At 33.0% G+C, this 27,606-nt stretch overlaps 1 protein-coding gene across 15 annotated transcripts in view; it reads right to left on the bottom strand.

Moving 5' to 3' along the window:
* The window catches only part of FAM135A (family with sequence similarity 135 member A), a 132,602-nt gene that overhangs the window by 45,519 nt on the left and 59,477 nt on the right, over nucleotides 1-27,606 (bottom strand). For all 15 annotated transcript variants that reach the window (XM_025444975.3, XM_025444978.3, XM_035697421.2 and 12 more), the window contains 2 exons: nucleotides 25,537-25,586; nucleotides 20,160-20,315 (listed from right to left, as the gene is read on the bottom strand). In XM_025444975.3, the coding sequence (XP_025300760.1) occupies nucleotides 20,160-20,315; nucleotides 25,537-25,586 (206 nt within the window). The remainder of the gene's footprint in view (nucleotides 1-20,159; nucleotides 20,316-25,536; nucleotides 25,587-27,606) is intronic.

Raw genomic sequence — 27,606 nt, 5'->3', positions numbered from 1 at the left:
AATGTTGGAGAGGATGCGGAGAAAAGGGAACTCTCTTACACTGTTGGTGGGAATGTGAACTGGTGCAGCCACTCTGGAAAACTGTGGAGGTTCCTCAAAGAGTTAAAAGTAGATCTGCCCTATGACCTAGCAATTGCACTGTTGGGGATTTACCCCAAAGATACAGATGCAGTGAAACACCGGGACACCTGCACCCCGATGTTTATAGCAGCAATGTCCACAATAGCCAAACTGTGGAAGGAGCCTCGGTGTCCATCGAAAGATGAATGGATAAAGAAGATGTGGTTTATGTATACAATGGAATATTACTCAGCCATTAGAAATGACAAATACCCACCATTTGCTTTGATGTGGATGGAACTGGAGGGTATTATGCCGAGTGAAATAAGTCAATCAGAGAAGGACAAACATTATACGGTCTCATTCATTTGGGGAATAAAAAAATAGTGAAAGGGAATAAAGGGGAAAGGAGAAAAAATGAGTGGGAAATATCAGTAAGAGAGACAGAACATGAGAGACTTCCTAACTCTGGGAAATGAACTAGAGGTGGTAGAAAGAGAGGTGGGCAGGGGGTGGGTGTGACTGGGTGATGGGCACTGAGGGGGGCAGGCACTTGATGGGATGAGCACTGGGTGTTATTCTATATGTTGGCAAATTGAACACCAATAAAAAATAAATTTATAAAAAAAATAAAAAAAATAAAAGTGCCACAAATAAAACATTAAAAAAAAAAAAAAGAAAACGCTGGCTGATATTTAAGAAAATCACTATAACCATTAGTTACTGGCTTCAGTTGACAACATATAATAGCTTACTGTAGTCACTGTCCATGCCGACAGATAATTTATTTTGTATTTTTTAATAAAAAAACATTTGTAATATTCCTGATAATTGAGTGTAAGAGCCATGTACCTGTGTACTGTTTTCAACTTAAATCAGGTACTTTTACTACTGCTCTGTTAAAATCAGGATTTTAGTGCTTGCCATTACCGGCAAAAAGTTAAGCAGTCCTTCTGTGGAGAGTAAGAATATTTGTGTACAAAGTAATGAAATAATCAATTACATGACAAACTTTGTATAATAAAAACGTTCGAAAAATAGAAATGTCATATGATCCAGTAATTCCACCACTGAATATTTACCCAAAGAAAATGAAAACATTAATTTGAAAACATATATGCTCCCCTATGCTTATTACAGCATTATTTACATTAGCCAAGATACGTAAGCAACCAAAGCATCCATCAACAGATAAATGGGTAAGAAGATGTGGCATATATATAATGAAATATTACTCAGCCATAAAAACTAATTAAATCTTGCATTTCCAACAACATGGATGAATCTAGAGGGTATTATGCTAAGTGAAATAAGTCAGACAGAGAAAGACAAATACCAGATGATTTCACTTATTGTGGGATCTAAAAAAACCATAAACAGACTCATTAATACAGAGAACTGGTAGTTGCCAGAGATGATGGGGTTTGGGGTATGAACTAAATAGGTGAAGGGGATAAAGAGGTACAGACTTTCAGTTATAAATTACTCATGGAGGCAGCCTGGGTGGCTTGGTGGTTTAGCACTGCCTTCAGCCCAGGGCCTGATCCTGGAGACCCAGGATCAAGTCCCATGTAGGGCTCCCTGCATGGAGCCTGCTTCTCCCTTTGCCTGTGTCTCTGCCTCTCTCTGTGTCTCTCATGAATAAATTAAATCTTAAAAAAAAAGAACAACTCATGGAGATGAAAAGTATAGCATAGGTAATATAGTCAGTATAGTCAGTATATTGTAGTAACAGTGTATGGTGATAGATCAGATGGTGACTATACTCAAATATATTGAGTACTGAGTAATGTACAGAATTTTAAAATCACTATGTTGTATACCTGAGACTAATGTAACACTGTATATCAACTTTACCTCAATTATTATCATTATTTTTTAGAGAGAGAGAGTGTGCATGCATGAGTCAGGGAGGCAGAGGGAGAGAATCTTAAGCAGAGTCCATTCTCAATGTAGAGCCTGACCTGGGGCTTGATCTCACGACCCTGAGATCATGACCTGAGCTGAAATCAAGAGTCGTACGCTTAACCAACAGAGCCATCCAAGAGCCCCAATAAAAAAAATTTTCTAAATGGTGCTGGAACAACTTAACGGACTTATTGAAAAAAACAGATCTTGACCTGTACCTTAAACCATGTTCAAAAAGTTAATTCAAGATGGACAATGGACCTAAATGTAAAAGAAGATAATTCTAATGTTTCTACAGGCAAACAAAGGCTAATATTTTCATGACCTTTGAATAGGCAAACATTTCTCAGGGCACAAAAATCACAAAAATCAAAAGAAAAAAGATAAATTGAACTTAAACAAGTATTTTCATTAAAATACACTACTGACAAAATGAAAATATAAGCTCCAGAGTAGGAGAAAAAGTTTTAAGACATATACATATTTGACAATGGACTTATAACCAGAATATATAAATACTTCTAATAAGTAAACAATAAAAAACCCTAATTTAACACTATAAAATGGAATTTAAAATAAAAGTCTCAACATTATTAGTCATCAGAGAAATGCAAAATAAAATCATAATGAAGTACTACTTCACACCTACCATTGTGGCTAAAATTAAGACTGACAAAACCATATAATGCAAGGATATGACCAACTGGATCTCTCATACTTTGATGGGAGTTTCAAACTGTATGCCCATTTTGAAAAAAATGATTAGCAGTGTTTGTAAGGTTAAAGATAAATCTACTCTATGATCAAACAATTCCATTCCTAAGTATTTAAGCAATGAAATAAAAACTTATGTTTGCAAAAAGATTTGTTTCTTTATTCATAATAGCCAAGAAATGAAAACTAACCAAATAATCAATAGAACACATATAAATGAACTCTAGTATACCACGCAATTGAATACTACTCAGTATTAATTGATATATACACACAGCCTGAGTCAATCTAACAATGAGTGAAGCAAGTCAGATGCAGAAAAAGTACATTTTGTATTATTGGATCTATATGGTCTTCAAATATAGATAAAATTAAATTATGGTTATAGAAATCAGAACAGGATTGCTTATGGAATGTGAGAACTAAGTGGAAAGAAAAGAAACACAGGTAATTTCCTGAAGTAATGGAAAAGTCCTATCTATTGACTGGGATGTGACATAGGTGAACAGATTTGTCAAATTTATTTTATCACTGGTCTATCTCACTTTAATCAATGACAAACATGAATTGCTAAGTCTCCTACATCATTTAACTCCTAACTCTCTCGAACCTTAATTTCTCGAGAAGACTGAATTCAACTCAAACATCAACTTCTCTTTAAGTGTTTTGAATGCAGGCCCTTTTGAATTCATGTATAATGCTTTCATAGGAAATTCTATCACAAGTCATTTGCTTAACACTAAACTCTTTTTCATTAGTTTGGTAAGGGTATATTTGTGATCACCACAACATAACGATTTTTTTTGTGCTAATTTTACAGGATCTTTACAAAGTTTGTTTGCACTGATATTCAACACTTGCCAGTGCAAAGTTCAATCCCAGCAATAATGATTAATATGTTTATATATAATCTTTGACTCCCGTTATTACTGATCTTGTCAGGTAACCTTTAAAATAATTTAAAACACTCTCACAGATTAAAGTGTTTTAAGCTAAAATGCCTTCTCTAAAGTGTTTCCAAATAATGATGAGAACTTTAAAGATCTATTCCCTGAGAATTTTGTTTTGGAACGCTCTTTAAAGCCACTTAAGGAAGCTCTTTCTTCTACTTGCCACAATGTTTCATATACCCCTAATCTTTGGTTTTATTTCCTGTTATACTAAAGACGATAGATTCCCCCCCTTATTTGTGTTCAAAATAAAGTTGAGAGAGCACTCAATAACATCATGTTTAACAGAAAGTAAAGTCCTCTTTTTTTGCAGGAAAATCTTTTGAGGGGGGATAAAACCTTACTTTCCATTAAAAGCATATGTGCCAATACTGATTAAAGATAATAAAATTTATTATTTTTTCTTTGTTATCAGTTAAGTGGTTAAACGGAAGAGGGAGAGATTAGATTTTATGCCTAGTTTTAAAAATATGTTACCAATGATAATTCAAGAAGCTTATATTAGTATTTATTAAATTTAGATCTCTTCAGTGTAAAGTTTTTATGCTAAGCCTCTGTGAGGACTATGAATTATACATATTGATATAGACAGATACATAGATATCAGGCATGAGAATCTACGGTAACAGATATATACATTACATAAGTTAAAAAAAAATACTTTTTTTCTCCCTTGCCATGGGGATTTTCTCCCATTGCATGTGGTAAATTTATGATTCCAAGAAGACTGTATTGGTGGTACTCATAACCCTAACATTTCTTTCAATTAAAAAAACGGTTAAGTTACATCATTTAAAAGTGTTACTGATTTAAAAATTTTAATATGAAAATAACTGTTGAATATATTGGTCTTAATTTATAAGACCCTTTTATTTAAAAAATGTGTTAAGACTTTTATTCCTTTTCTGATGCCCTGTGCATTAAAGGACACTATTAGGAGAGTAAAAAGGCAACCAACCCATAATTGAAGAAAATATTTGAAAATAATATATTTGATAACAGTCTAGTTTCCATAATATATAAAGAACTCTTGCAACCCAATAACAAAAAGGTAACCAGTTAAAAAAATGGGCAAAGGACTTTGAATACACACTTCTTTGAATATGTATTTCTCAAGAAAGTATATAAATGGCCAACAGGCACACAAAAAGATATTCAACATCGTTAGTCATTAGTGAAATGCCAGTGAAAACCACAAAGAAATGCCACATTGCAACTCAGTAGGTTGGCCATAATAAAAATAACATAACGACAGAAAATAAATATTTGTGAGGATGTGGATATATTGGAACCCACTGAACACTGCCAGTAGGAATGTAAAGTGGTACAAGTGCTATGGAAAACAATCTGGAGACTCCTCAAAAAGTTAAACATAGAATTACCACATAACTCAGAAATTGTACTCTTAGGTACCCAAAGAAATGAAAACAAGAATTCAAACAAATACTTGTAATATTCTTGGAAGCACTCTTCACAATAGTCAAAGGGTGGAAAGAACCCAACATCCATCAATTTGGGTTGGCATTCAGCTCTAAAAGGAATGAAGGATGGATATATGCTACAGCATGGACTGAATGATGTGAAAGAAATCAAACACAAAAAGTCATGTTTTGTATGTTTGTATGTTTTTTTTAAAAAGAATTTATTTTGATAGATAGAGAAAAAGAGAGTACTGGCCAATGGAGGGGAGAGGGAGAGAGAGAACAGATTTCCCGCTGTGCAGGGAGCCTGACTTAGGGGTTGATCCCAGAACTGTGGGATCATGACCCGAGCAAAGGAAGACATCTGACTGAGCCACCCAGGTGCCCTACAATTACTTTTATATGAAACATCCATAATGGATATATCAGACTATTGTTTGCTGGTGTGGGGGGGGAAGAAAATGGGGAATGATTGTTTAATGGGTGTGGGGTTTCCTTTTGGGGTAATAAAACTGGACTGGAACTAGGCAGAGGTGATGGTTGCACAACATCATGAAATGTACTAAATGCCACTAAATTGTATATGTGAAATGGTTCATTTATGTTATGTAAATTTTTTGTAAAAAAACAAAAAACTAGGGGTGCTAGGTGGCTCAATTAAGTGTCTGAGTCTTGGTTTTAGCCCAGGTCAGAATCTCATGGGTCATGTGATTGAGACCTGCATCAAACTCCACTCTCAGTAGGGAGTGTGCTTGAAGATTCTCTCTCTCTGCCTCTTCCGTAACTCTCCCATAGGCATGTGTGCTCACACATGCACTCTTACTATCTCTCTCTAAAATAAATAAATATATCTTAAAAATCTCTCCAGAAATTCAATGTTAGGTAACAGTTAACTTTAGATATTATATTACATATTACCTATGCTTTTGACTATTTTTTTGTGGTGCTGCCAATAAACAATGTTTTGGGGATGCCTGGGTGGCTCAGTGGTTGAGCATCTGCCTTTAGCTCAGGGCATGATCCCAGGGTCCTGGGATTAAGTCCCACATTGGGATCCCCACAGGAAGCCTGCTTCTCCCTCTGCTTATGTCTCTGCCCCTCTCTGTCTCTCATGATTTTTTTTTTTTTTTTTTTTTTTTTTTTTAATTTTTTTATTTATTTATGATAGTCACAGAGAGAGAGAGAGAGAGAGGCAGAGACACAGGCAGAGGGAGAAGCAGGCTCCATGCACTGGGAGCCCGATGTGGGATTCGATCCCGGGTCTCCAGGATCGCGCCCTAGGCCGAAGGCAGGCGCCAAACCGCTGCGCCACCTAGGGATCCCTCTCTGTCTCTCATGAATAAACATCTCAAAAAAAAAAAAAAAAAAAAGGAAGAGAATCTAGGTTAGTTTCTAAAAAAATAAATAAACAATACTTTGTAAATAAATAAAATCTTAAAAAAAAAAAAAAAAGGCAGCCCCAGTGGCTCAGCGGTTTAGTGCCACCTGCAGCCTGGGGTGTAATCCTGGAGACCCGGAATCGAGTCCCATGTCAGGCTCCCTGCATGGAGCCTGTTTCTCCCTCTGTCTATTCTCTGCCTCTCTCTCTCTCTCTCTCTCTCTCTCTCTCTGTGTCTTTATGAATAAATAAAATCTTAAAAAAAAAAAACCCCACAATACTTTGATTTTCTGTACTATGTTTGGTGTTCCACAGTATTTTTAATAATTAATTCCAGGGAATAAATGTAAATGGCACTTTCTCTTTAAATCCAACTAGAGGGGATCCCTGGGTGGCTCAGCGGTTTAGCGCCTGCCTTTGGCCCAGGGCGCTATCCTGGAGTCTCGGGATCGAGTTCCGTGTTGGGCTCCTGGCATGGAGCCTGCTTCTCCCTCCTCCTGTGTCTCTGCCTCTCTCTCTGTCTATCATGAAAAAAAAAAAAAATCTTAAAAAAAAAATCCAACTAGAAAAAAAGTCCAAAATTATATTTTGCATCACAAGATGAAATCACTGAAAATTATGTTTGAGATTGTCTTTCTTTTTAAAATATGAATAGCATAGCAAACCAGCATTATAATGAATGGTACTCCAATGTTACAAGTCAGGGGTTACTATTTTGTTTGAAGTTTTAATTTACTTCATTTTTCACATTTTACAAATGCAAGGGAAACAGATGAAACATTAAATATATGGTCTATATCTCTGTAAGGGTTTACATCCCCTTTCTACCATGTTCAAGCCATGTGACTTTGGCTAATTTATTTCATTTTTCTAATTTCTTTTGTAAGATGGGGATCATTAAATATTTATTTCATGGGATTTTGAGAAATTAGATAACATTTGTAAGGAAATTTGTACCTGGCAGATAATTATTATATACAATTTGTTAAATAAAAATATACAAATTATGGTCCTTTCCAAGAACATTCTATGGAAAAAGAAAAAAAAAAAACCCAAACTTTACTTCTCTAAGAGCACAAGGTATTATATCCAACCACAAAGAGAAAAAACAGCTCTTTCTCTTCCTAATTTTTAGATGAATCCTTTGGCTTCTAGTCACTGGTCTTGGGAGAATCACTATAATTTCATTAAAGGATTAGTTACAAACCTGTTGCTATGAACTCAAAAACATAAATAGGAAACCACAAGGTAGAAGAGTTGTTACTCAAAGAAAATAGGCTTATGGGAGCAAAGGTAGGCATAACTCTGAATAAAACAAAGATGTTAAATAGGGCTTAGAAATTTGCAAATAGTGAGGCTAACTAATGAAGATTTAAAAAAAATTTTTTTAAGACTATTCTTTAGAGCAGTTTTAGGTTCACACTAAAATTTAAAGGAATTTGGGGGGGGGGGTGTGCCTGGGTGGCACAAAGTCCAGACTCCTGATTCCAGCTCAGGTCATGGGATCAAGCCCTAAGTCTGACTTCATGCTGAGCATAGTGCCTACTTGGGATTCTCTGGCTCCCTCTTTCTCTGCGCAGGACAGAACTAAAGATTTGTTCAAGTTGTCCCTGAAAGAATGCCAGATTTTGTTTGACTCCACCAGTCCTAACAAGAGCTTGTTCAGGGCAAAATGCAAGTCTGTAATGCTAGGACAAAGCGCAAAGGACAAAACCTGGCTCTCCAAGTCTGTAAAGGGCATATATTCATCTTAACATTGGACTTACAGTTCTAGGCACAAGCTACAATACACATTAAATATGGCATCTCTGATGGTACATTGGGAAGCACTCCAACACAAGAGGCATTTTTGGATGCACTAGCAATAAAGATCAGTAAAATTGTCGAGGGCATAAACTGCATTGAAAATGAGTTGTCTGTAAGACGCTGGTGAAGGACAATTCTTCAAGGTCTCATATTTCTGCAAGTCTTGTAAGCAAAAGCAATGACTGTCCTTGTTCCAGACTATCTTTACAAGGATATTTGTAGTGAGAACAGCCTGGGAAGATGAGATATATCTTCCTTAGGAGCAAAGGGCAGGTTTACTTACAGCCTTGGTAGATAAAGATTCCCTTTGGAGCAAAAACAGGCATGCCCATGTCCATTACAAAATATCTGGGACCCTTAAGCACAAATTTTTTCTCCTGTGATGCAATACACTAGTGTGGACCTGGCTTTCTTCATGTTGGGCTGTGGAAACTGGGAGTCAAGAAATGAGTCCAAGTGCTAATACTAAGGGTGCTGCTATTGCTGTGAGTAATAAAGTCCTTTGTCTCTGATGTCTTATCTTAATCAATCTATGGTAGGTTACCTTATTTGATCATAAGTCCTTTACAGATCTCAGGTCCTTTACAGTAATAATGCTGCAATAAACATAAAAGTGCAGATATCTCTTTGAGATTCTGTTTTCTTTTCCTTTGGATATGTATCTGGCAGTGATATTGCTAATTCATACAGTAGTTCTACTTTAAAAATTTTAAGAAACTTCCATACTGTTTGCCATACTGGCTGCACTAATTTACATGCATACCAACAGTGCAAAAGGGTTCTATTTTGTCCACATCCTTGCCAACACTTGTCATCGCTTGACTTTTTATAGCAGCCATTATAACAAGTATGGAGTGATAACTCATTGTGATTTTGATTTGCACTCCCCTGATGATTAGTGACATTGAGCATCTTTGCATGTATCTATTGGTCATTTTTTTTTTTTAGGTTTCATTTATTTATTCATGAGAGAGAGAGAGAGAGAGAGGCAGAGACACAGGCAGAGGGAGAAGCAGGCTCCATGCACCGGGAGCCCGACATAGGACTCGATCCCGGGATTCCAGGGTCACACCCTGGGCCGAAGGCAGGCGCTTAACCGCTGAGCCACCCAGGGATCCCCTATTGGTCATTTCTATGTTTCTGCATAAATGGTTATTCAGTTCCTCTGTACATTTTTTGATCAGATTTTCTTCTTTTGAGTTGCCTGAGCTCGTTATATATTAATATTTTTTAAAAATATTAACCCTTAATCAGATTATGATTTGCAAATATTTTCTCCCATTCATTTTGCTGATGGTCTCCTTTGCTGTGCAGAAGCTTTTTAGTTTAATGCAGTCCTACTTGTTTAAATTTATTTGTCTTTGCTTTTGGTGTCAAAGCCAAAATACAAAATACCATTGCCAAAACCAATGTCTCTATGTTTTCCTCTAGGAGTTTTATGGTTTCAGGTCTCATGTTCAAGTATTTAATTCATTTTGAGCTAGTTTTTGTGAGCAGTTTATGATAGGGGTCCAATTTCATTCTTTTGCATGTGGATATCCAGTTTTCCCAACACTACGTTGAAGAGACCGTCCTTTTCCCATTGAGCATTATTGGCTCTCTTGTCAAATATTAGTTGGCCATATACGCAAAGGCTTATTTCTGGACTCTTGACTTGTTTCCATGTTTATTTTTATGCCAGTACCATACTGTTTTGATTACTATAGCTTTGTAGTATAGTTTGAAACCAGGAAATGTGATGCCTTCAGTTTTGCTCTTCTTTTGTAGTTTTGCTTTGGTTATTTGGGGTCCTCTGTGGTTCCATAAAAATTTTAGAATTGTGTTTTTTCTATTTTTGTGAAAAATACTATTGGAATTTCAATAGGGATTGAACTGAAACTACAGGTGGCTTTAGATAGTATAGATATTTAAAAATATTATTTCCTCTGATCAATGAACATGGAATATTTTTCCATGTGTTTGTGTTTTCAGTTTCCTTCAAAGTCTTGTCATTTTCAGTTATAGATCTTATAGCTCCTTGGTTAAGTTTAATATAAAGTATTTTCTTATATTTGACACTATTGTGAATGGAACTATACTCTTTCTTTCTTAGATATTTCATTGTTAGTGTACAGAATACAGCTATGTTTTGTATGTTGATTCTGTATCTAGCAACTTTACTGAATTTGTTGATTGATTCCAACAGTTTCTTGATGGAGATATATATATATATATATATATATATATATATATATATACACACACATACACACACACACATATTCCTATCATCTGCAATCAGACACTATTTATTCTTCCTTTCTGATTTGGATGCCTTCTTTGCTTTTTATTCATTGCTCTGGTTAGCACTTCCAGTACTTTGTTGAATAGCAGTGATGAAAATGGGCACCCTTGTCCTGTTCACAATACTAAAGGAAAAGCTTTCAACTTTTCATCATTGAGTATGATGTTAGCTGTGGGCTTGACATATCATTATATATTATTATTATACATATCCTTCTGTACCTAATTTGTTGTTTTTTATCATGAAAGGATACTGTATTTTGTCAAATGCTTTTTTTGCATCTATTATGATGATATGATTTTAATCTTTCATTCTATTAATGTGGTATATCACATTTACTGATCTGCATATATTGAACCATCCTTGTATCCCAGGGATAATCCCATGTAATCACAGTGTATGATCATTTTAATCTGCTAAATTCAGTTTGCTAATATTTTGTTAAGAATTTTTGCATGTTCAATTTTCTATATTCATCATGGATATTGGACTGTAGTTTACTTCTCTTGTATTCTCTTTATCTGGCTTTGGTATCAGGGTATAATGCTGGCATTGTAAAATGAGTTTGGAAGTGTTCCTTTCTTTTTGATTTTTTGGAAGAATTTGAGAAGGATTAGCTTTACTCCTTTATATAGTTGGTAGAATTCACCAGTGAAACCAACTTTTCCTAGATTTCTCTTTGCCGAATAATTGTTGGTTACTGTTCATTGTTGGTCTATTCAGATTTTCTATTTCTTCATGATTTAGTTTTGGTAGGTTTATGTTTCTAGGAATTTATACACTTCTAGGTTATCCAATTTGTTGTTTTATAATTAGTCTCTTACAATCTTTTGTATTTCTGTAGTTATCAGTTATACTGTCCTTTCATGCTATTTTAATTATTTGCATCTTCTTTTTTCTCAGTCTAGCTAAAGGCATTGATTTTATCTTTTCAAAAAAACCAGTTCTTAGTTTTGTTGATTTTTCCTATTGTTTTTCTTACCTTATTCCATTTATTTCTAATATTTATTTCCTTCCTTCTGCTATCTTTGGGCTTAGTTTTTTTTTTTTTTCTAGTTCCTTGATGTGTAAATCTAGGTTATTTATTTCAGATTTTTGACGCATTAGTTAATTAGGAGTATTGTTTAGCCTCCACATATTTGTGATTTTCCCAGATTTCCTTCTGTTAAATTGATTTCTAGTTTCATACTGTTATGATTGAAAAGATACTTGGTTTGAAAAAAAAAAAAAAAGAAAAGATACTTGGTTTGATTTCAATCTTTTAAAATTTGCTAAGACTTACTTTTTAAATCTATCACATGATCTATCCTGAAAATGCTTCATGTATACCTGAGAAAAAGGTATATTCTATTGCTGTTGGGAATATTTTATATATGTTTGTTAGGTCCATTTGGTCTGAATTATGGTTCAAGTCCAATGTTGCCTCATCGATTTTCTATTTGGATGCTCTATCCATTGTTGAAAGTGAGGTACTGAAGTCCCCTACTATTACTGTATTGCTTTCTATTTCTCCCTACAGAATGTTAGTATCTGCTTAGTATATTTAGGTGCTCCAATGCTGAGTCCATATATACTTAAAATTGTTAGATCTTCTTGATGAACCCCTTTATCATTATTTAAGGACCTTGTCTTCTGTTACCATTTTGGCTTAAAGTCTATTTGTATGATATAAGTATAGCTATCCTTAAAAGAAAAAAAAAAGTGTAGTTATCCTTGTTTTTAAGTTTCTACTTATATTGAATCTTCACTTTGTGCCCATGGAGGTCCTTAAAGCTGAAATTAGTCTCTTGTAGATAGTAGATAGTTGGTTCTTTTTTTTTTTTTTAATCCACTCAGCCACTCTATGACTGTTGATTAGAGAATTCAAGCCATTTATATTTACAATAAATACTGATATGTAAGGATTTACTAATGTCATCTTATTAGTTGTTTTCTGGCTGTTTCATAGTTTTCTTCCTTCCTCTCTTGCTGCCTTCCTTTGTGAACTGATGATTTTCAATAGTGCTATGCTTTGAGTCTCTTTATCTTTTGTGATTTTCTATAGCTTTTTGCTTTGTGATTATCATAATGCCTACATAAAACACCTTGTAGATGTAACAGTTTATTTTACACTGAAAACAATTTAACTTCAATCTCATTCAAAAACTCTAACCTATTATTGTCCTCCTTTTATGTTTCTGATGTCATATTTTACCACTTTTATACTGTGTATTCATTAACAAATTATTGTAGTTATAGTTATTTTTAACACACTTGTCCTTTAACTTGTCCTTTAACCTCTACATTAGGGTTAAGTGATTAACATACCACATTACCATATTAAAGTATTATGAATTTGATTATATACTTATCTTTGTTGGCATGTTATATATTTTGATACTTTTTTTTTTTTAAAGATTTATTTATTCACGAGAGACACACAGAGAGAGGCAGAGACAAGGCAGAGGCAGAAGCAGGCTCCATGCAGGGAGCCTGATGCGGGACTCGATCCAGGGTCTCCAGGATCACACCCTGGGCCTAAGGTGGCGCTAAACTGCTGAGCCACGAGGGCTGCCTATTTTGATACGTTTTTATGTTGTAAATAGTACCCTATCATTTTAGTTTGCAAATTCTTCTCTGCATTTCTTGTAAGGCAGGCCTAATAGTGATGAATTGCCTCAGCTTTTGTCTAGGAAAATCCTCATTTCTACTTTGTTTATGAAAGATAGCTTTGTCAGAAACAGTATTTTGATTGGTAGGTATTTTTTAAGCATTCTGAATATATAATCCCACTCTCTTCTGTTCTATAAAGTTTTTGCTAATAAAGCCATTGCCTGTAGAAAACAATCTTCATCTTCTTGCAACTTTCAAGATTATCTTTTTGTTTTTGGTTTTTGACAGTTTTACTATAAGGTGTCATAGAGAGAATCTCTTTAATTGGTTTGGTGACCTAAAACTTTATTTACTTGGATACCCAATGTCTTCCTATGTTTGAGAAATTCTCAGTAATTTCTTTTAATAGGCGTTCTGCCCCCTTCTCCCTGTGTTTTGCATCTGGAACTCCAATGATTACAAATTATTTCTTTTGATGGTATCTCATAGATCAGGCAGGCTTTCTTCACTCTTTTTCATTCTTTTTTCTTTACTCTCCTCTGACTGGTATTTCAAGTTCTTATTTTTCATCAGAGATTCTTTTTTCTGTTTGGTCCATTCTGCTGTGACTGCTATTTGTTGCATTTATCTATTCATTCACTGAATTCTTCAGCTCCAAAATTTGTTTTTGGTTCTTCTTCTTCTTTTTTTTTAAATGATTTCTATTTTTGTTAATCTTCTCATTTTGTGTATTGCTTTCCTGATTTTGTTGAATTGTCTTTCTGTGTTTTCTTATAGCTCACTTAGTGTCCCTTAAAATAGCTATTTTGAATTCTTTATTAGGTAAATCACAGATTTCCATGTTTTTGAGTTTAGTTACTGGAGGATTATGATCCTTTGGTGATGTCATGGTGTTTCATGTTCTTTGGAGTTGTCTTTTGTGTGGGTGGGGCAGAGGGAGAGAAAGAATCTTAAGAAGGCTCCATGCCCAAGCACAGCCTGATGCAGGGCTCGATGTCACAACCTGAGGGAAATCAAGAGTCGAACGCTTAACTGACTGGGCCACCTAGGCGCCCCTCATGTTCTTTGGGGTTCTGCACTGCCACCTTAACATCTGAAGTAGAGCCACCTCCTCCAGTATTTACTGTCTTCAGGGTAGAAATACCATTCTTTAGTTCTGCCAGTTTCTGAGGCTTTCTCAGACCTTCTATGGATATACCTACTTCATATTTCTTGCTCCCTCTTGTGGCAGACTTTAGTATTGTATTCCTTTTCTCATTCCTGCAATACGCAAGGCTGACCTATCTCTGGAGTGCTGTTCTCCCTTTTCTCTGTAGGAAAAATCACAGACCAAGAAGGGTTCTCATGGATCTAAGCTGTGCTATCTTGGGTGAGAAGTGATTTATATAAAAACAAGCTATTCCTCTTGCTAGAACTTGAATGCATCCAAAATTGTTCTTTTGCTCCAGTGGAATGCTGGAGCTTCTCTGGAAATCTGAACTTGCATAAAGGCTTTCTCAACCCTGGGTAACTGTCTAAATTGGTGTTTGCCAGAAGTTCCCAGATTATAGCCAAGAGGAGCAAGAGCTGGTAAACAGGCCACTATGGGGTCCAGTCAAGACTGAAATCTGTCTGCTTATTATCCAGTGCACATGTGGGTGGGATGTCTCCAGGTTCCCCTGATATATGGTACTGGATCCTACAGCTCTTACAGTCACTCTGTTTATGGATAGATGCAAATTTTTGTTGTTATGGGTGGGACAAAAACAAGGGACAGTTGATACTGCCTCATTGCCTTTTATCTTTTTATGTAATATGGTGCACTGGGAACCATTCATATATTAATAGTTTCTATGTTTTAATCTCAACGTGTATGCCACATTACTACAGAATTCTGTAAGTCTGGATGACTTAATTTTCTAAGAACCAGAAAACCGGTCTTTTCTGTATCTTGATATCAAATAACACAGTAGAACAAATGTTAAACTAATTCATTACATTGTTCTTTTCAAGTAGAGACTTAACATTTCTTCTTTAGTCCAACTCTTTGCCTATTTGCTTTCAACCCAACAAGAGATTCTATGTCCTATGTTCACTTCTGTGACTTGGTTCAATTTTGCTGCTTCTGAATACATTATTAGACAGTCTATAGACTTTACTATAGCCAATTCTGTCTCTATACAATGAAAGACCTTTGGACTATTTTGGTTACTGCAGGTTTAGCAATATATTCTCAGAATACAGATATGCTTTATGAAAAAAAATTTGTTTAAATGCATAAATGGGAACCAGAGGACATAATATACCACCATTTCCAGTTTTTGTGATATACAGCAGGACAGGACAAGACAGGGCAAGTTTATTATTCCTGGTGAAGTAACATTAGGGCATTTTCTTTTTAAAAAATATTTTATATAAATTCAACTTGCCAACATATAACACCTAGTGCTAATCTAACATTGGGCCACATTCCTGCCATGTCTTAATTACTCTTCCTTGTTTCTTTTAGGAATTAAATAGGCCCTATATTGCTATCTGGAACGGAGTGAAAAAAATGGAAGCTCTAGGAAAAATTTCAATTTATCTCTGGCATCTGAATTTTCCATAAACCCAATTTTTATCTTCGTCTCCCTTCTTTGCCCCCTTTTTCCAATGTGTGTTCATTAGCTTCTCTCTATTGAAGTTTTCCTTCTTGTTTTTATTCTACTCCAGACAACCTGGTAAAACATTATTCTACAAAGTTGCTTCTGATCCTTGCTATCATTCTCTTCTCCATTTTGAAAGGCAATATATCAAGTGGTAAAGAATGCAGGCTATGGAGCCATACTGCTTGGGTTTGAATCTCATCTCTATCACTTACTACCTGGTAACGACAAATAAGAACAAACTTACAGCCATAATGGGAGATTTTGCCATACTTTTCTTGATAATTGATAGCACTAGTAGCCATAAAGCCATAAATTCATTAAAAATATGAAAAATTTGAGCAAAATGATTTATAAACTTAACTAGCAGATATATTTAGAATACTTAACCCAGCAACCTGATGAATATACATTCCTAATATAGGTAAAGCAAATCTCAAAGTTTATTAAAGTCCTGAAATCAGACTGTTTCCTAATTACAATGAAGATAAATTAGAAATCAACTGCCACTGTTTAGTAACTGAGTATCTTTTGTGTTCCATGTCTAAATTATTCAAGAGAAATGATGTGAACGCTATAGTCAGTCAGTCATTCTTCTAAAAGAAACTACCCCAAATCAGCAGAGTTTATGCAGCAGATCCCCTTCAAAAATTACTAGTCTTCATCATGTCCATGCTATATAGATGACTACCTTTGGGCTATAAGTGCCAACCTCTAATTCAGGATTGCAGGGTTACTTGATATAAAACACGATAACTTCTGGACAAGAACTATCTCTGGTCCCTTATTTCAGAAGAAGACTGACTATGGGAAGGTACTCAATTTCTTGGATTTCTGAGCAAGGAAAAAAATGATGACTGCTAATATAGGACAACATATCTAGTATGTATTTCATAATAGTTTTGTTTACCTTTATTGCTTTAAATCAAAGATTTCCCAAACAAATTATTATTGGTATGCTGGGAGATTTCCCATTTGGGGGTAGTGTATAGAAAGTGGTTCCTATGGAGTCCTGTCATTGACTAGTATATTGTTTTTATTTACATCCAGAAAATGAAAAGATGTATTTATTATTTTAATAAACCATTTTATATATTAATGAAAAAAACTCCTGAATAACCCTGAATCAAAGAATTGCTCCCAAAATTAGAAAATTTTGAGAACCAAAGGATAAAAAGAACAACATACCAGAACTTGCAGAATGTAGCCAAAGCAGTACTTCGGGGGAAAGTTATAAACTTAAATGTATATAATGGAAAAGAGGAAATGCTATTAATTAATAAGCTCAACACCTACTTACAGAAGTCTTAAAAAGACAGCAAACTAAACTTTTAGTAAGTGAGAGGAAATACTAAAGTCAAAAGCAAAGCAGTACTTCAGGGGAAAGTTATAAACTTAAATGTATATAATGGAAAGGAGGAAATGCTATTAATTAATAAGCTCAACACCTACTTACAGAAGTCTTAAAAAGACAGCAAACTAAACTTTTAGAAAGTGAGAGGAAATACTAAAGTCAAAAGCAAAACTAATAAAACAGAAAACAAAAAACACAAGAGAGAATTAACATCAAAAGTTAGTTTTTGAGAAAACTAATAAAATGACAATCTTCTGGTGGGACTTATCAAGGGAACAAAATGAATACACAACTAATATCAGGAATGAAATAGAAAAAAACAGATATTACAGATGTTAAAAAAAATAATTGAAGGATACAATGAGTTATTTGGTGTGAATAAATAAATTTAGAACAAACTCCTTAAAAAAACATAATTTATCAAAACATATTGAAAAAGAAATAAAATAAAATGTAGTATTTCCACTAATATTATTCACCTGAATGGAACCCACAAGGAATATATTACACATAATAGAAACTCTAATTGAACAATGGTCTAAAAACTACTGGCCAATATTCTTCATGAAAGACAAAGAAAATAGAAGGAACTATTCCAGAATAAATGAGTCTAAAGTATATAAAGGGTCATGACAACTGAATGCAATGTGTGATCTTGAATTTGATCACAGAAAAGGGGAAAATCACACGGGACATTATTATAACAAATGATAAAATATAAAATGAGTTTTACATTAGATATCAGTATTGTATCAATATTAAATTTCATAAAATTGATCACTGTAGCATAGTTAAGTAAACTATCTTTGTTCTTCGTCAATATACCCTGAAGTATTTACAGATAAAAGAACATGATGCAAAAAAAAAAAAAAAAAAAAAAAGAACATGATGCTTCTAATAAAAAAATGATTCAGGAAAAAGAAAATCCACGTATATGTGCAAATATATATATATATATATGTATAACTTGTGATTCTGGTGAAAAGTATATACAGGAGTATTCTGCACTATTTTAGTAATTCCTCTGTAACTTCTCTATTATATAAGTCTTATGATTTTGCCTTATGTATTTATTTTCAAGACACCTGGAACTGAATTTTATATAATACTTTTCCACATGAATATCTGATTGTCCCGACATCATTTATTTAAAATCTAAAATTTTCCTTGCTGATCTGCATAGATTACATCCAAGTATAGATATGTCTATGTCTGGTCTTTCTCTTCTGTTCCATTTACACTAAAATTAAGACCTCTAGTTTATCAAAAGACAGCACAAAGGTAGTGAAAAGAAAAAAATTATGACACAAGAGAAGATTTATTTATAAAAATGTAACAAAGGCCAGTATTTAGAACACATATGAAAAGTATTCCAAATCAAGAGGAAAAAGAAGGGTAAACCTATAGAAAAATGGTCAAACAACCTGAACAGGTACTTCAGAAACAGGAAATCTACACAGCCAATAGTCACACACAAGGCAGTGTTCAACTGCACAGGTCATCAGAGAACTGCAAATGAAAACCACAATGGTATCAGGCTGGCAACATTTTTGAAATGTTTACCAAAATCAAGAGTTTGGGAGTATGTGGAATAACAAGATCTCTCATCAAGTGTTGATGGGAGTGAAAATTGGCACCATTTTGGAAAACAGTGGGGCATCTGCTAGTAAATAACTGATGTTATGCATATCCTATGACATAGCAATTTCCTTTACAAGTAAATAATTCAGAGTAACTGGATGCCAGAAAGTATATACAAGAATGTTCACAGTAGCTTGGTTTGTAGCAGCTAGAAGTTAGAAGCAATCCAAATGTCCACCAACATTGTAGAGTGGATACAAATGAAATACATCACACCATCAAAAATGAACAGTCTATAGCTACTGACAAAAACATGGATTACTCTCACAAACACAATCCTGAGTGAAAGAAGCAAGACAAAGAATATACATGGTATCTCATTTATATAGAATTCAATAACACAGGCTGAATAACATACAGACTGAAGCAACTTGTATTATTTAGTATGCATAAATAGATGGTAAAACTAAAAGAGAAGGGATGAATTCATCATTACTTCTCAATGTCAGGAGGGGAAAAGAAATTAGAAAAAACACAGAAAACTGATGTGGTATTGACAATTTTCTATTTCTTGATCTGAGTGAGAGTTAAAAGGATATGTGTTTTTAATTGTTAAAATGTGCACATTTTATGTACTTTTCTGACTTTCATAATATTGTATTTTATAATTATGAAAAGAAAAATAGAAAAAAGAAAACAGTGTTTTTGAGGACCTACTAGTAGGTCAGGAAAATTAGTGTGTGCAGAACATATAAGGAGATAACTGGAAAAGTAGTCAGATATTTAGTATATCAAAGCCTCTTTTTTTTTTTTTAATTTATAATAGTCATACAGAGAGAGAGAGAGAGAGGCAGAGACACAGGCAGAGGGAGAAGTAGGCTCCATGCACCGGGAGCCTGACATGGGACTTGATCCAGGGTCTCCAGGATCGCGCCCTGGGCCAAAGGCAGGCGCCAAACTGCTGCGCCACCCAGGGATCCCATCAAAGCCTCTTGATAAGCTAGTCAATATAATTGTACAAACATTTCTGCACAAGGTCCACAGTAAGCCCACAGCAGACATGTACGTCTAGATTACTCCCCTTTACTTTCCAAGTTTGTAATATACATCCCAAATGAAGCAAAAGGAGGCAAAGTAGGAGAGAAAGATTCTAGATTAGTTTAAGATGGCTCTATTGTTCCTGATTTCTGTTCCTAATGAGACCTGGCTATAATACCAGGGGCTAGCCTATATCATATATTTTTCTCTTTTGGTTACATTTAGAGGTTTTTGTTAGTGGCAGGGGTTGTAACTGAGGTAGATCACGTGCTCAATTATATCATTCTATTATTAACTTAAGAAATCAAACAAGAACACACAGTACAGTAAATGCCTTTTCTAATTTATCAACGTATAGTTAAGAATCAAGCTTTTTATTCATAAGAAAATTCTAAAAATAACTAATACTATTCATCACAATGTTCTAACGTCATTTTTCTTTAACTTACCCTCAAAGTATGGTGTTCTTGTGCTAATAAAAGTCTTAGTTCTTCATGTAGTGTTATAACTTCCAGAAACTGTCCCCATAAAGCCATTAGAAGTGAACAAAGTTGTGCAAGATTCATATTTATAAGTTCTGCCAGTTCATCAGGATTTTCTACTTTCTGAAATGAGAAGAAAAGAACTTCATTGCTTCCCGAGACTTAACATATCTAAATACAATGTGTTATTGAGAACATTAATACAAAGGCAAATTTTTAGTTTTAATGAGAAATGTGTGTGTGTGTGCATGCGTGTGCATGCTTTTTCCTATGTGATGGTTACTACAGCAATTTTCAACTTACTGATACTTCAATCTGAGATATCTTGTTACTGAAATAATGTCAAATATAGTTTAAAATTACAAATCAGGATTCTATAGAGCATGATCAGCTTCAAACACTAAAATTCTGGGAATTTTTAAACACAATATACAAATCAAGATGAAGGTTATAAAATTTTTAGATGAGATTTCATTTCTAATCTGCTAATAAGTACTGAAAAGATCTGTAACTCTTCAGAAAGGACAGAGATACTTTCCAAAGTACTATTATTTTCCCCTCACTCCTATGTTTCTAGGTTCTATATTGCTAATGGTAATCCTTTCAAAGAGTCATCAAACACTTTTCTCTTTTGTGACGATTCATTCACCCACTGTTTATTGAGCACATTTTAAATGCTAGAGCCCACATTCCAATGTAACTCAAAGACTTATATGAGCAAAGAAAGAAAAGTGGGTAAATAATTTTATATACTGTTATGAGTGTTCTAATATTGGTATTAAATTATCCTGTTTATTTAAATATTCACCTAAACTGATGATACAAGTTAAAAGTAATGAGTTATACAATGAACTGTAGGATCTTCTACAAGGCATTTGGATTTCTTGAATAGGTAGAATAAGGATTTTTGAACAAAGACTATAAATTAGAATGATTCCTTCTCTTTTAGACAAGCATTTTTATTATGAAGACATGCTTTTTTAAAAAATTCACTGAGGCAGCACTATTTAGGCAGATAATATCTTGCTGGAAACATCTGTCTTCAATTACTAGCAATACTAGAAAATCTACCTTAAATATAAGATATATGCTGATTTCATTTCCCCATCCTAAAGAAGGTAGAAGTAGTCTATTCAGGTTAAGGTTGAAAGTCACTCCTATATCATCTATATACTAATGACTGCTAAATCTTTATATCTGTATCGCATCTCTCCTGAGCTCTAGACCCATCACCTAGCAGATGACATATTCCATGTGAAAAGAAAGTTATTCAAGTTCAGTATATCCTAAGAGTACTAATTATAGCTCTACCTTCCCTTTCTAATAAAAAAACCCCAAGAAACCCTCAAAACGTTGCTTATCACATATGATATATCCTAACTCAGCTTATTTTTACTTCTTTCTGAAGTCTACAATTCAGTAGACATTCTTCCTCCTGCAAACCAAGTTTCCATTTATCTATGCTAATTCAGAGAGGACATAAAACAAAAATTCAACAAAATTAATAAGAAGGGAAGGGACTGTGTCATATTCAACTTTTGTAACTTTGGTTACCAGAATACAGGAGTCACTCAATAAATATTTACTGAATGAATAAATGAATGAATGAATAAGGAATTACAGGCTAAATAAGGAAAAAGCCCCCTGATTTATGGTCAAACTCAGAAAATGTTGAAAAATTCCAGAATTCTGGAAGGGAAGCTAATAGAATCAACATAAAACAAATATAGATTTATCAATGTATAATAAATCTACAGATGTATTTTGCCCTGGGAAACATTTTATAAACATATTAAAAACAAAGCTAACAAGGTTTTCATGTCTCAAGAACATAGAGAAGATTAAAATGTACTCTAAAATAAATGGAAACATGCAGTCTTGTTCCAAGAATAGTTTTAACGGAGTTTAGGAAAAGAAGAATTGAATAAGCATTTGACAGTAACTAGACAGTGTTGTGTAAGGCAAGCAATGCTATTTTCAGTATAATCTACACACAAGTATAAATAATTCTCTTGGTTTTATCATAGGCTGAATAATGTAAACAACTTGTTTTTTTAATCCCCTGAGAGCAAGACTCTCTAGATATCTTATAATTATTAATTTTACTTTTCAGAAATCACGGCACCAAGGTTTTGAGAGGACGTCAGTATTTTCACTACTAGGAAAGCATCCCTTCAAACATAAATTACTCCTCTGGTTTACATAAATCCTTACAATATGTGTCAAAATATAAATAATAATAAAATTTTTTGGTCAAAAAGGAAATTAGGATAAAGTATGACAAGCTATTTTATATGTATAAATGTAGGAATAATAAGATCTTACATTTCTATAGTATTTTCTCAAATAACATTATCTTCTCTTATATGGATATACACTTTTTCATAAAAGTCACTGATCTTGTTTGATTACAAAATATTGTTTAAATAGACTTGTAAAACAGGTAAAGAAGAAAATTAAGTTCATTTTATTGTAGAGTTTTCCATTTTTTCAGTTATAGATATAAGCACTAGAATCATATATACTATTATGCTGTTTTTGTTAATGAGGATTTTCCTCCAAACATTTATTGAAAGCACATTTTTAAGGTTATATAACTTAGATTGTAAGTATGCCATAAGTCATTTAACCATTCTCCTATCATTGGGCATTTCCTTAGGGTAATATTTTTGTATTATAAGTTACAACATATAGGAGTCTGATTGTTTATTTGGTATTGATTGAGAAATAATACTCTGGCTTTGGATATATACTGCCAAATTAATCTCTGAAAAAGATCTCCAAGATGAGATAGAAAAATCTGTATCTTACCATAGCTCAGCAAGCATTACATTATTAGAAAATCACAGCCAATCCGATAGGTTAAAAATGGTATGATAATATTTAAAATTTTATTTGATGGTTAGTGAGATTATATTCAATCTAATCAATGTTTCATTCATTAGCCTATTTTGTAAACGGGTATCCTATACTAACCTGAGAAATGGAAAGTATCAGGCTTTCCTACGGATTTGTAAGAGCTCTTCAAATATTATTATATCTTTTGTCTATTCTATCTGCTACCAAAATTTACCCCAGTTTATTATGTTAAACTTTACTTTGTGATGTACATTTACTTACTGAAATTTAAACGTGTACCTAAAAAGAACTTATTTGTATTACATGAATACATGTAGTATTTTAAAAATTTATTATACATAGATATAGAGCAAAGAATAAAAATTTTTCTTTATAATCCCGACCTTCACACAACTCTTTTCTGTAATATTGTTAATAGCTTAGAATACATATACACACATATAACATGTATGTATCATGTATGTATATGCATTATATACATCTTTCAAATATTTTATATGTAATCACATAAATATGAGCAAATTTATATACAGCTTTTTGCCTTTTTAAACGTATATATCATATTCATATTTTTCTCCAATTATTTTAATTAATATATCCTGAAGAGCTTTTCAGTATGAAATTGGTACCTGGCATCATGGATCAATAAATATTTCTTGAATTAAATAATCCATGTCAGTGCATAGAAATCTCCCTAATTCTTTTAAATGGCTACATGGGAACTTAGAATAATGCTGCAATTCTTTATATTCATGTTTATTAGCACTTTGTGAAATATATGCATATCCCTTTTTCACAAGGGTGTTTCAAAACTGATACATAGCTTTTTATATGTTATAAGCATTATTTGCCAGTTTTAAATATTGCAAATAACTTCTTCCAGTATATTGCTTCTCAACTTAATTTACCAAGTATTTTGTTTTTTAAAAAGTTTCAAATCATCAGTATATTTGGTTTTTTACTATTACCCTGAAGAGATTATTTCACATCCCAAGATCAGACTGTTTACATACACATGTACACGCAAATGTTTTTCATAATTGTTTTTGTACATTTAACTCTATACTCTCTTCAGAATTTCTATAACATAGTAGAAATAACTAATTTTACTATTTAGAGAACCCAATGTTTGTGATATTTTATCAAATAATCAATTCTTAAATATACTGCTGTTTCAGTGCTACTTAGTTCCATTGATCGGTCTTTCTGTTCTTTTAGAGAAGTCATACTCTATTTCTATGACTAGAATTTTATCTACATTTTAACTGAGCTGGGCAAGTTCTTCTACAATAATACATATTTTAAAAGTTTTTCTAAGTCATTATTACCTCTCTTCAAGTGAGTTTTTTAAAAAATCTAATTTTAACATTTCTAATGGTATTTTGATATGTATATATAAATTATTAACTAAAAACTAGTATCTTCCAGTGATTGTTTCTCTTTCCATTCAAAAGTATGTTTACTTATTCAAATATCTCAGTGAAATGTTATAGATTCTTTTCACATTAATTGCACACATCTTACTAAGATTACTTCTAAATGTTTAATGTTCTTTTGGGCAACTATTATAACAACATTAATGATTCTTAAAATGTTTATTTTATTTGAGCTGTGGAGAAAACCTCTAAGAGAGTATACAAAATTACTAGTATATTTTACATATGTATAATTTTATAAGGAGAAGGTAAGTTACCTTTTTCAAAGGAGTCTAGTCCTCATTCAATTTACATATGGAACTACATTCCCAAGCCAAATATATATTTTTGTTTGATTCAAGTCTCTGATTTCTTCCATTAATGTAGCTAACTGAGAAGGAAATATGTAGTGATCTTAAAATAGAATATTTAGTTCCATGGCCAAGAAAGGAAAAACAAAAATCTATTTAATTTCAAGGATAAACTAGTGGAAAAATGGTCTGAGACACAAAATGATCTGCTGATATAAAAAAAATTTATTTCTAAACTATCATTTTACAAAAATATGTAAGTTTAAGGATGCTTTAAAAATTTGTCTAGAAATTCTTCTGAGTAAACTAATTGAAGGGCAGACTTTTGATAGTTAATCGTCTTTATTTCATTTCTATGCAGAATACTGTACATTTTATTTTATTTTTAAATATTTTATTTATTTATTCATGAAAGACACACAGAGAGAGAGAGAGGCAGAGAGACACAGGCAGAGGGAGAAGCAGGCTCCATGCAGGGAGCCTGATGCGGGACTCGAACATGGGACTCCAGGATCATGCCCTGGGCTGAAGACAGACGCTCAACTGCTGAGCCACCCAGGCGTCCCCATGTACATTTTTAATGATAAGTTAACTTTATGCTGAAGCCAATAATCTTTTTACCAACTAAGTTGTGATTCTACCATGATCAACCATTTGAGGAAGGATAAATCATTAAGTGTTCTTAGATAAAATATTTAGAATAGAAAACAGAATCCACTCAAATAACTTGATAATGTTAATTTAAAAAAATCCAAGTACCTTAACTTCTTCACATAGTTCAGTAAGTCGAGCTTCTACATCCATTTCCTCTGAAAGGAGTAAAGAGTAATTAGAGGAAATATTTCAATATTAGATCTGAAAACTATTTTGAAATTATTTAATACAGTTGGTCCCTGAACAATATGTGGATTAGGGGCATCAATCCCCCATGCAGTCAAAAATCCATGTATAACTTCTGACTCTCCTAAAACTTACTACTAATAGCCTACTATTGATGAGAAGGCTTATCAATAACATAAACAATTGATTAACACATATTTTGTACACTGTATGTATCATATACTGTAGTCTTATAAAAGTAAGCTAGAGGAAAACATGTTAAAATCATAAGAGAAAATACATTTACAGTCCTATACTGTATTTATTGGAAAAAAAAAATCCATGTATAAGTGGACCTGTACAGTTCAAGCCCATGTTTTTCAAGTGTAAATTACCTTTCAAAAACCAGGAGGTTGAGAAATATCTGGGCTATATTCAATGAATTGAATTTCAATGTAATATACGGTCATGAACACATTAATCATGCAGGTAATGTGGTAACTATTAAATTCTACGTTCTGATTATTAGTGTTCCAGTTCTGATAAAAGGCTAACATTGTCAAGGAAATACTGATTGTGGACCTAAAGCAACTTACACAACTGCATCATAGAAAAGATAAAACATGTAATTAGGTTTTATTGCATTTCATACATTGTAAATTTCAATAAAGTTTAGCATTTTGTTTTAGATGTGTACATGCTTTGTTTTTTATAGAAAGTGTTCCTAAAAAATTCAAGTCAAATTAATTTCATAGCTACAACATATTTAAAACATACCTAGAGCATAGGTTATTTAATAGTGATGAATGACAAAATCATTTTCAACAAGACACAAGTTTCTATTTTAGTTTAATACATTCAGTTTTCTATAAGATAGTCTAAAACAGAGGCAAATTTTTTCCATACAATCCTGATTTATTTAATGTATGCTATAACCTCTATATGAAGTATAAAGATTTATAATTAAAATGGTAATATTTATAAGGGACTACAGAAACTAAAATAAAATTTAAATTTGGTAAAATAAAGTTACATTTATGTTGTAAACACAACCAACCTATGATGTGAACAACAAATACTCCACTAGTAATTAAAGCTGGTAGGACATACATAGTTTGAAAGTCAAAAAATATGTAAATAAAATTGTATTTATAGACATTGACATGTACTAAGAAAGAGACCACAAATTTGATCAACCCACTGATAACTAAAGAAATCAGCTATTATTTCACAAGTCATTTCACTGTCAGATCAGTGGCTTCTAATACAGGTTTTCCAAATTAAAAAAAACAAACCCAGCAGAACCTGTATTAAAATCATAACTTCCATATGTCAAGGTCTGTTTTCACATTACTCATAAGCTTTTCCTTCTATAGGAAAAAATCAGTAAAATTATTCTTAGGAAGTTAGATCAATACATTTTTTTTTAATGAAAAGGAACTTTTTGAAGTTTTGAGTTTTGATACATTTTTCTAAGCTTTACATGCAGGAGTCTAAATGCATAAGCTGGTACATATGCATTATGGCTAGTGAGAGTTATTTCAATGCAAACATTTTAAAGAATGTTTAAAATCAATACTTCAAAATCTTTGAAGTGATTTCAAAATCATTTAGGATTTTTACATGAGTTTAAAATTCTACTCTGATTTTTCTTTTTCAAGTTTATTTATACATATATAATAATATAGAAATGTGTAGAAGTGACTGTCAGCTTACATAAATTATTTTTTTTTAATTTGGCTCCTGCTGCTAATCCAAGGTTACAAACACATCCTTCCATATTTTTCAAATATAAATTTACATACATGCACACTTCAGATATTGTAAATTTGGTTCCAGATTACAGTAAAGCTCATATTGAAAAAAAGTGAGTCTAATAATTGTTCTGGTTTCCCTAAACATTAGAGGTGCATGTAAAAGTTATGCTTATACTATACTGTACCCCATTAAATGTGCATTAGCATTGTCTAAAATGTACATATTAAAAGATATTTTATTGCTAAAAATGCT

This window comes from Canis lupus, chromosome 12 (genome assembly GCF_003254725.2).
Source record: "Canis lupus dingo isolate Sandy chromosome 12, ASM325472v2, whole genome shotgun sequence".
Classification (NCBI taxonomy): Eukaryota; Metazoa; Chordata; class Mammalia; order Carnivora; family Canidae; genus Canis; species Canis lupus.
The sequence above is the reverse complement of the archived record's forward strand: the minus strand, read 5'-3'. Positions and strand labels throughout refer to the sequence as shown.